Source organism: Oncorhynchus gorbuscha, linkage group LG26, assembly GCF_021184085.1.
Source record: "Oncorhynchus gorbuscha isolate QuinsamMale2020 ecotype Even-year linkage group LG26, OgorEven_v1.0, whole genome shotgun sequence".
In the NCBI taxonomy this organism is placed as follows: domain Eukaryota; kingdom Metazoa; phylum Chordata; class Actinopteri; order Salmoniformes; family Salmonidae; genus Oncorhynchus; species Oncorhynchus gorbuscha.
Genome location: NC_060198.1, coordinates 25,499,835 through 25,510,877, shown reverse-complemented (window position 1 = coordinate 25,510,877; position 11,043 = coordinate 25,499,835). Strand labels below are relative to the sequence as shown.

Here is an 11,043-nt window from a genome sequence, read left to right as displayed (position 1 = left end):
CATATCAACAGAAACAAACTGGTACAGTTTGTGTACCTCCACCGTTCTTTCAGAACTCCCCCCTTCCTTCATTCGCTACCTTGGCATCGTAACGTTACTGTCTCACGCAGCAGTGCTACCGAGCTAGGCTATCAGCTTGTCTTCCGATATTGTAGCTGAGACGCACCGGCTCCAACAACATTACGGTGCTGTACTGAGTCATAACTCCCTCCATAAATTTAAGACAAAGAGCTGTTTCTAATTGAAGGACCTGAAACATAGATCTTCAATAAACTAATTGAAGATGATTAAGCTCTTTTCTCTGAAGCAGCAGAAGAAAGACGAGGAATCTGCTGGAGGAAACAGAACAGGAGCTGGGGGTAAAAAAGCAAGCGCGGCCCAGCTTCGAATACAGAAAGGTAGGCTAACTGGCTTCTTTAAAATCAGATGGTTTATTTTTAAACCATGGACATGTTTGTTGAATTAGCGTGTCTGTCTACAGGGTTAATAAATAAAGACACAACTAAAACTAGTGTGTTTTGTCATAGGAGGCTGAGCTAGCTAGTTGGCTAATTAGTTAGCTAGCCATCTGGCTAACGTTAGCTAGCTAGCTATTATGAAAACAAAACTCAAACGTCGCAGCCAGAAGATGGTGAAGCCAGGGAGTCAACTCATATGCACAGCAGTTATTTTTAGTTAGCACCCTTGTTAGTTAGTTCATTTGCCCTACTATTTAAGTGACTTAGCTAGCTAACTTACTGTATAACGTTATTTGTTCAGTAGTTAGCCAAGTTATCAATGTTTCAATTTAGATGTGCCACTAAGCAATTTGTGGAAAAGAGAAAACACAAGCTACCAGTAGCTATACCCATTAAACAGATGAAGTTAGTTAGCTACTTCGGTCTGATGCTAACTAGCTCAAAAACGTGGATGTAATTGTTCATTATTCAACAAGATATCACAAATGTGTCTTCCACTATTGTGGATATCACTATTGATGTTAAGTAACATAAAAGTAACCGTTGATTTTCATTAGTCAGCAGCTAATTAGCTATACCGACTTGAAGTAGCAATCACTAGCCAGGATGTTTACCACGATTACTTACTTACCTAGGTTACAAACAGTTTCTGGCCAGTGTGCTGGAGTAAACTGTTTGTCACAAAGTAACTGTGTACAACGTGGCTATTTAATGTGAGACATTTTCAACTTTCCATACCTTTCATGACAGAACACGTGACAAGACTGACTGGGAGTTGAATGGCAAGAAATATGAATATTGTTTTATAATCTCAGCCTTATAAAGTAGTTACAGAATTGTAAAGGCAGGTCTTTAGCTAATGACTCAAAAGTGTATGTGACATTTCCAGCTATCCAAAATGAGGAAATGCTGTGAAAAGACATGCACCATGTTTCGAAAAGCACCCCACAACCATGTACACAAATGTTTTCCCAGATACTTGGATAATGAAATTCAAACCATCCCTGTGATGAGTGTGGTGGTTTTGTTCCAATGGCTCAGTTGTTTGGTACATAAACCTTGTAATTCCACGGACCCCATATAAGATATCCAGTTGGCTTTTGACTCAAGCCATGATTTTGAAAGACTAAGCTAATCTCCATTTCATAGTGGATGAAGGCCGCCTAAAACCAACGGGACCTATATACCTAAAGAATGTTGTTTAGCTTTTAGGCTAGAGGACCACAAGATAGTCACATTGGTTTTCCTCCATTTGAAGTGAACTGACTCTGTTCGCATATTAAACTTGTAGAAAAAGATTGTTGTTATTCAAAGCAAAATATAGGAAATACTGCAGGGCAACCATTACAGTTTGAAAGAGAGTGAGAGGGAAAATACCACCCCAGGTGTGGGATCACCCCAGCACTTCAGAAGGGATCTTTGTTCATTGGACTGCGCTGCTCAGGTGCCTTCTTCAAGGTGCCTTCTTCAATCGCATTTACATGCCACTTTCTGTCCGTTAAAAAAACAAAAAACGGATAAGAAGACTTTAGTTTTCATATTTCTGCCAGGCAGGTTTCATGCATGCAACTGAAGGGAAATCGATGCAAACGACTGCTATTCACTGAGACATACATTTTCTCCTCGCAGACATCAATGAGCTGAACCTCCCAAAGACGTGCGAGATCGTCTTCCCCGACCAAGATGATCTGCTCAACTTCAAACTCATCATCTCACCAGACGAGGTCTTCACTCTTTCCTGAAACAATCTTTAGCTACTTGTCAGAGAGAATCCTCCATATGTGTTTATTAGACATTTAACTATTGTACTCACACTTGTACAGTTGCAACTAATGAATGGGTTCGAATGCTAACGTGATTGCTTATCAACTAATATCCAAAGATAAATACTTTGTACACAATGTATTATTTAGCGCTGTACATTGGCATCATGTCATGCCAACCCACCAAACAGGCTATGAACAGCATTCATAGAAACCTTTATGTAAACACATTCTCAGGTTATTTTCTCTCTTTTTAGGGCTTTTACAAAGGGGGAAAGTTTGTCTTCAGCTTTAAGGTAAGGGGGCTTAATGTGGGTGGACAGACATCAGGACGACATGAGTCACTACACCCTTGCTTTACTGTCACACAAAACTGTTGTTAATGGCATTCCACCTGCTTGATAGCTATTTTTTTGTGATTTTTTTAGGGTCATAATTTGGTATTCAACGTTTTTAATGTCAGTTTTGAATGGTTAAAGGCCCAGTGCAGTCATAAACTTGATTTCCTTGTGTTTTATATATAAACTCAGCAAAAAAAGAAATGTTCCTTTTTCAGGACCCTGTCTTTCAAAGAAAAAAAAAAAAATCCAAATAACTTCACAGATCTTCATTGTAAAAGGTTTTAACACTGTTTCCCATGCTTGTTCAATGAACCATGAACAATTAATGAACATGCACCTGTGGAACGGTCGTTAAGATACTAACAGTTTACAGACGGTAGGCAATTAAGGTCACAGTTATGAAAACAAAGAGGCTTTTCTACTGGCTCTGGAAAAACACCAAAAGAAAAATGCCCAGGGTCCCTGCTCATCTGCGTGAACGTGCCTTAGGCATGCTGCAAGGAGGCATGACGACTGCAGATGTGGCTAGTGCAATAAACTGCAATATCAGTACTGTGAGACGCCTAAGACGGCGCTACAGGGAGCCAGGACGGACAGCTGATCATCCTCGCAGTGGCAGACCACGTGTAACAACATCGGTACAGCTGAACATCACATCTGCGGGACAGGTACAGGATGGCAACAACAAATACTCGAATTACAACAGGAACGCACAATCCCTCCATCAGTGCTCAAACTGTCCGCAATAGGCTGGACTGAGGGCTTGTAAGGCCTGTCCTCACCAGACATCACTGAGCAACAATGTCACCTATGAGCACAAACTCACCGTCACTGGACCAGACAGGACTAGCAAAAAGTGCTCTTCACTGATGAGTTGCGGTTCTGTCTCACCATGGGTGATGGTCGGATTCACGTTTATCGTTGAAGGAATGAGCGTTACACCGAGAACTGTACTCTGGAGCGGGATCGAGGTGGAGGGTCCGTCATGGTCTGGGGCGGTGTGTCACAGCATCATCGGACTGAGCTTGTTGTCATTGCAGGCAATCTCAACACTGTGCATTACAGGGAAGACATCCTCCTCCCTCATGTGGTACATGACAATGCCACCAGCCATACTGCTCGTCCTGTGCGTGAATTCCTGCAAGACAGGAATGTCAGTGTTGTGCCATGGCCAGCAAAGAGCCCGGGATCTCGAGCCCATTGAGCACGTCTGGGACCTGTTGGATGTGAGGGCTAGGGCCATTCCCCCCAGAAATGTCAGAGAACTTGCAGGTGCCTTGGTGGAAGAGTGGGGTAACATCTCACAGCAAGAACTGGCAAATCTGGTGCAGTCCATGTGGAGGAGATGCACTGCAGTACTTAATGCTTAATGCAGCTGGTGGTCACACCTGATTTTGACTGTTACTTTTGAACCCCCTTTGTTCAGGGGCAGTTTCTGTTTGTCACATGTCTGTGGAACTTGTTCGATTTTTGTCGAAGTTGTTGGATCTTGTTATTTTCATACAAATATTTACACATGTTAAGTTTGCTGAAAATAAACACAGTTGACAGTGAGAGGACGTTTCTTTTTTTTGTTGAGTTTATACTCAGTGGCCAGGTTTTATCAGGTACACCCACCTACTACTGGGTCAGAGCCCCACTTGCCTCCAGAACATCCTGAATTCTTTGGGGTATGGATTCTACAAGGTGTGGTGTTCAAATGTTGCTCAGTTGGTATCAAGGGACCTAATGTGTGCCAGGAAAACAGTTCCCACACCATTACACCACCGCCACCAGCCTGTACGGTTGACACCAGGCAGGATGAGGCCTTGAACTCATGCAGCTTATGCCAAATCCTGACTCTGCCATCAGTAACAGGAACCTGGATTTGTCGGACCAGGTGATGTTTTTCTACTCCTCAATTGTCCAGTGTTGGTAATCACGTGCCCACTGGAGGCGCTTCTTGTTTATAGCTGATAGGAGTGGAACCCGGTGTGGTCGTCTGCTGCAGTTGCCCATCCGTGACAGGGTCCGACAAGTTGTGAGTTCCGAGAAGACGTTCTGCACACCACTGTTGTACAGCGCCGTTTGTGGCCCGCCTGTTAGTTTGCACGATTCTTACCATTCTCCTTTGACCTCCCTTCAACGAGCGCTTTTCACCCACATGGCTGCCGCTGACGGGATGTTTTTTTGTTTGTCTGCACCATTCTCGGACCTAAACCCAGAAATTATTTTATATTGAGATAAAAATGGCTGCACTGGACCATTTAAAAAAAAATTGATTTATTGAACCTTTATTTAACCAGGTAGACAAGTTGAGAACACGTTCTCATTTACAATTGAGACCTGGCCAAGATAAAGCAAAGCAGTTCGACACGTACAACAACAACAGAGTTACACATGGAGTAAAACAAACATACAGTCAATAATACAGTAGAAAAATAAGTCTATATACAATGTGAGCAAATGAGGTGAGAAGGGGGGTAAAGGCGAAAAAAGGCCATGGTGGCGAAGTAAATACAATATAGCAAGTAAAACACGGGAATGGTAGATTTTCAGTGGAAGAATGTGCAAGGTAGAGAGAGAAATAATGGGGTGCAAAGGAGCAAAATAAATACAGTAGTGGGAGAGGTAGTTGTTTGGGCTAAATTATAGATGGGCTATGTGCAGTGATCTGTGAGCTGCTCTGACAGCTGGTGCTTAAAGCTAGTGAGGAAGATAAGCGTTTCCAGTTTCAGAGATTTTTGTAGTTCGTTCCAGTCATTGGCAGCAGAGAACTGGAAGGAGAGGCGGCCAAAGGAATAATTGGTTTTGGGGGTGACCAGAGAAATATACCTGCTGGAGCGAGTGCTACAGGTGGATGCTGCTATGGTGACCAGCGAGCTAAGGGGGGCTTTACCTAGCAGGGTCTTGTAGATGACCTGGAGCCAGTGGGTTTGGCGACGAATATGAAGCTAAGGCCAGCCAATGAGAGCGTACAGGTCACAGTGGTGGGTAGTATATGGGGCTTTGGTGACAAAACGGGTGGCACTGTGATTTAGACTGCATCCAATTTATTGAGTAGGGTATTGGAGGCTATTTTGTAAATGACACCGTCGAGGATCGGTAGGATGGTCAGTTTTACAAGGGTATGTTTGGCAGCATGAGAGAAGGATGCTTTGTTGCGAAATAGGAAGCCAATTCTAGATTTAACTTTGGATTGGAGATTTTTGATGTGAGTCTGGAAGGAGAGTTTACAGTCTAACCAGACACCTAGGTAGTTGTCCACAGAGCCGTCCAGAGTAGTGATGTTGGACGGGCGGGCAGGTGCAGGCAGCGACCGGTTGAAGAGCATGCATTTAGTTTTACTTGTATTTAAGAGCAATTGGAGGCAACGGAAGGAGAGTTGTATGGCATTGAAGCTTGTCTGGAGGGTTGTTAACAGTGTCCAAAGTGCCAGAAGTATACAGAATGGTGTCGTCTGCGTAGAGGTGGATCAGAGACTCCCCAGCAGCAAGAGCGAAAACATTGATGTATACAGAGAAAAGAGTCCGTCCAAGAATTGAACCCCGTGGCACCCCCATAGAGACTGCCAGAGGCCCGGACAACAGGCCCTGCGATTTGACATAGAGAAGTAGTTGGTGAACCAGGTGAAGCAATTATTTGAGAAACCAAGGCTATCGAGTCTGCCGATGAGGATGTGGTGATTGACGGAGTCGAAAGCCTTGGCCAGGTCAATGAATACGGCTGCACAATATTGTTTCTTATCGATGGCGGTTAAGATATTGTTTAGGACCTTGAGCGTGGCTGAGGTGCACCCATGACCAGCTCTGAAACAAGATTGCATAGCGCAGAAGGTATGGTGGGATTCGAAATGGTCGGTGATCTGTTTGTTGACTTGGCTTTCGAAGACCTTAGAAAGGCAGGGTAGGATAGATATAGGTCTGTAGCAGTTTGGGTCAAGAGTGTCCCCCCCTTTGAAGAGGGGGATGACCGCAGCTGCTTTCCAATCGTTGGGACGACACGAGAGGTTGAACAGGCTAGTAATGGGGGTGGCAACAATTTCGGCAGATAATTTTAGAAAGAAAGTGTCCAGATTGTCTAGCCTGGCTGATTTGTAGGGGTCCAGATTTTGCCGCTCTTTCAGAACATCAGCTGACTGGCCCATGTTTACTCCAATGCTTCCCACAATTGTGTGAAGTTGGCTGGGTGTTATTTGGGTGGTGGACCATTCTTGATACACACAGGAAGCTGTTGCGGGTGAAACCCAGCAGTGTTGCAGTTCTTGGCACAAACCGGTGCGCCTGGCACCCCGTTTAGAGTACTATTCACATTTAAAATGGATTACAAGTGAGTTTTTTTTGCTACACACAATACCCCATAATGTCAAAATGGAATTATGTTTTTTTAAATGATTGCAAATTCCTTCAAATGAAAGCTGAAATGGCTAGAGTCAAGTATTCAACCCCTTTCTTATGACAAGCAAGTTCAGGTGTAAAAAATGTGCTTAACTAGCCACAAGTTGTATGGACTGACAGAGTGCAACAATAGTGTTTCAATATGCTTTTTGAATGACTACCTCATCTCTGTACCCCACACATACAATTATCTGTAAGGTCACTCAGTCAAGCAGTGCATTTCAAACACAGATTCAACCTCAAAGACCAGGGAGGTTTTCCAATGCCTCACAAAAAAGTGCACCTATCGGTCAATTTTTATTCGTATTTTTTTAAATAGCAGACATTGAATATCCCTTTGAGCATAGTGAAGTTATTTATTACACTTCAGATAGTGTTTCAATACACCCAGTCATTACACAGATACAGCCGTCCTTGCTAACTCAGTTGCCGGAGAGGAAGGAAACCACTCAGGAATTTCACGATGAGGCCAATGGTGACTTTAAAACAGTTGCCGAGTTCAAAAGCTGTGATAGAAAATTGCGGATGGATCAACAATATTGTAGTTACTCCACAATACTAACGTAATTGACAGTGTAAAGAAGGAAGTCCGTACATAATAACAAACATGCATCCTGTTTGCAAACAAGGCACTAAAGTAGTACTTTTAAAAAAAAATGCGGCATAGCAATGAACTTTTTGTCCGAAATACAACGTGTTATGTTTTGGGTCAATTCAATACAACACATTACTGAGTACCACTCCAAAATATTCTCAAGCATAGTGGTGGCTGCATAATGGTTTGGGTATGCTTGTAATCATTAAGGAGGATAAAAAAGAAAGGAATGGAGCTAAGCACAGGCAAAATCCTAGTGGAAAGTCTGGTTCAGTCTTCTATCCACCAGACACTGGGAGATGATGAATTGACCTTACAGCAGGACAATAACCAAAAACACAAGTCCAAATATACACTGGAGTTGCTTTACCATGAAGACCGTGAATGTCCCTGAGTGGCCGAATTACAGTTTTGACTTAAATCTGCTTGGAAATCTATGGCAGACTTGAAAATGGTTGTCTAGCAATGACCAATTTTTGACAGCGCTTTAAGAATTTAGAAAATAACAATGGATAAATATTATACAAATCAGGTGTGCAAAGCTCTTAGACACAGCTGTAATCACTTCCAAAGGTGATTATAACATGTACTGACTCAGGGGTGTGAATACTTATACAAATTTTTTTTTTTACTCTTCTAAATTCAGGCTCTAACACAACGAAATGTGCAGTAAGTTGGTTATGAATACTTTGTGAAGGCCACTGTAAGTCTTTTGTCTTGCCCATTCAACCTCTGAATGTCACACATACACAATCCATGTCTCAATTGTCTCTAGGCTTAAAAAACATTATTTTCCCTGTCTCCTCTCCTTCATCTACACTGATTTGAAGTGGATTTAACAAGTGACATCAATAAGGGATCATAGCTTTTACCTAGATTCACCTGGTCCGTCTAAGCCATGGAAAGAGCAGGTGTCCATAGTGTTTTGTACACTCAGGATAAATGAAGATATTTGCACCACGTCATTGTTCTCTCTCTGGCTCGGCTGTGTGTGTGTCTTGCTAGCTCTCACTTAAATGGCGAGGGCTGAAGTTCATTGGCTTGATCTCAAATTGCTAGGGGCTGGCTCACGTGGGGGAAAATGCTAGAATACAGCGTCCAGAAAAACAGTCACTTTCAAACTAGGGATTTCGTGGCTAATTGAGGTAAGACAGTAATTCAGATCATAGATTATGCATGTATGAACTACACATCAACACATTCAGGCCAAAGCGGGAGGTTTAAAAAAACAAAAAAACTTAGTAGTCGCCAAAGTTCCCGATCATGCCTTTATAACAATGTTGATGGTAAGCATGTTAATACCACGGTTGTAAGTCGAAAGAAAGGAAATGGATATAAGGTCAGAGATTATCCTCCTTTGACTTCTTGTGACTGCTCTGTTTTCCAGGTAGGACAGGGCTACCCTCATGACCCCCCGAAGGTCAAGTGTGAGACAATGGTGTACCACCCAAACATTGACCTGGAAGGCAATGTCTGCCTAAATATCTTGAGGTACACTACCTGCACTGTGGTCACTTTGTTTACCTTGTCTCATTTGATCATTCAGAATGACTACAGATTTCTAAATTTGGACTATTATACTGAGCAGTGTCTTTAAACATCTATTTTTCTCTTACAGAGAGGACTGGAAGCCTGTGTTGACAGTAAACTCCATCATATATGGACTACAGTATCTATTTCTAGTGAGTACAGGGATATTCAATTTCCAATTTTGCCTAGCCAAGTTTGATTACTCTTCCTTGTGCACCATGCTTATAATCAGGAATGTAGCAGGATGTACAGTGTGTTCAGACCCCTTGGCTTTTTCCACATTCTTATGTCACAGCCTTATTCTAAAATGTATGAAATTGTTTTTCCTCATCAATCTACCCCTTAATGACAAAGTGAAAACAGGTTTTGACATTTTTGCAAATGTACTCAAAATAAAAAATACCTTTTATTTCCACAAGTATTCAGACCCTTTGGTATGAGACAAGCAATTGAGTTCAGGTGCATCCTGTTTCCATTGATCATCCTTGATGTTTCTACAATTTGATTGATTGGACATGATTTGGAAAGCTGCACACACCTGTACATATCAGAGCAAAAACCAAGCCATGAGGTCGAAGGAATTGTCCGTAAAGCTCTGAGAAAGGATTGTGTCAAGGCGCAAACTCTGAGCAATCTGGGGAGAAGGACCTTGGTCAGGGAGGTGACCAAGAACCCGATGGTCACTCTGACAGAGCTCCAGAGTTCCTCTGTGGAGATGGGAGAACCTTCCAGAAGGACAACCATCTCTGCAGCACTCCAGCAATCAGGCCTTTATGGTAGAGTGGCCAGACTGAAGCCACTCAGTAAAAGGCACATGAAAGCCCACTTGGAGTTTTCCTAAAGGACTCTCCGACCATGACAAACAAGATTGAACTCTTTGGCCTGAATGCCAAGCGTCACATCTGGAGGAAACGTGGCACCATCCATATGTTGAAGCATGATGGTGGCATCATCATGCTGTGGGGATGTTTTTCACTGATAGGGATTAGGAGACTAGTCAGGATCGAGGGAAAGATGTACAGTGAGATCCCTGATGAAAATCTGCTCCAGAGCATTCGGGACCTGAGACTGGGGCGAAGGTTCACCTTCCAACAGGACAACAACCCTGTGCACAGCCAAGACAACGCAGGAGTGGCTTCGGGATAAGTCTCTGCATATCCTTGAGTGGCCCAGCCAGAGCCCGGACTTGAACCAGATCGAACATCTCTGGAGAGACCTGAAAATAGCTGTGCAGCGACGTTCCCCGTCTAACCTGACAGATCTTGAGAGGCTCTGCAGAGGGGAATGGGAGAAACTCCCCAAATACGGGTGTGCCAAGCTTGTAGCGTCGTACCCAATTAGACTCAAGACTGTAATCGCTGCCAAAGATGTCAACAAAGTACTGAGTAAATGGTCAGAATACTTATGTAAATGTGATATTTCCATTATTATTTTTTATTTTTTTTTAACTAGAGGGGGGGGATCCAGAAACCTGTTTTTGCTTTGTTATTATGAGGTATTGTGTATAGATTGAAGGGGGGAAAACAATTTAATCAATATTCGAACAGGGTTGTAACAAAATTTGGAAAAAGTCAAAGGGTCTGAATACTTACCAAATGCACTGTATAATGGCTATGACTTTCAGATTCTGAAAGATTGGTCGACTGGTTGGAGCAGGTAGGAACACCTGGCAAATAACCACGCCCTTCTACTCCTCCTCAGGAGCCAAATCCAGAGGACCCCTTGAACAAAGAGGCGGCGGAGGTCCTGCAGACAAACCGACGGCTCTTTGAGCAGAATGTCCAGCGGTCGCTGCGGGGGGGCTATGTTGGCGCTACGTATTTTGAGCGGTGTCTCAAATAGCTCCTTGCCCATGTCGCTTTTCTTTTTTTTTCTTTTTTCCCCCCAAGACGCATTACCGTTTACACACGCTGAGACACTGACTGATACACAAACTTGAGCAGTCGGGGAGGGAGGGGGTCGATGGAGCCGGGAGGGGAA

General features: G+C 43.2%; 1 protein-coding gene across 1 annotated transcript; it reads left to right on the top strand.

The window, feature by feature from the left end:
* On the top strand, nt 1–11,043 carry LOC124015183 (NEDD8-conjugating enzyme Ubc12). Its single transcript, XM_046330190.1, has 6 exons — nt 1–398; nt 2,088–2,182; nt 2,479–2,517; nt 8,921–9,024; nt 9,152–9,215; nt 10,765–11,043. The coding sequence occupies exons 1-6, from the start codon at nt 284–286 to the stop codon at nt 10,903–10,905; spliced, it is 558 nt and encodes a 185-aa protein (XP_046186146.1). The 5' UTR covers nt 1–283; the 3' UTR covers nt 10,906–11,043.

What these genes read in the sequence shown, in the direction of transcription:
- LOC124015183 (XM_046330190.1), top strand. Translation starts at nt 284, where the DNA reads ATGATTAAGCTCTTTTCTCTGAAGCAGCAGAAGAAAGACGAGGAATCT. An exon ending in AGTTTGTCTTCAGCTTTAAG is followed by an intron (nt 2,518 to 8,920) that starts GTAAGGGGGCTT and finishes TCTGTTTTCCAG; the next exon opens with GTAGGACAGGGCTACCCTCA. An exon ending in GTCTGCCTAAATATCTTGAG is followed by an intron (nt 9,025 to 9,151) that starts GTACACTACCTG and finishes TTTCTCTTACAG; the next exon opens with AGAGGACTGGAAGCCTGTGT.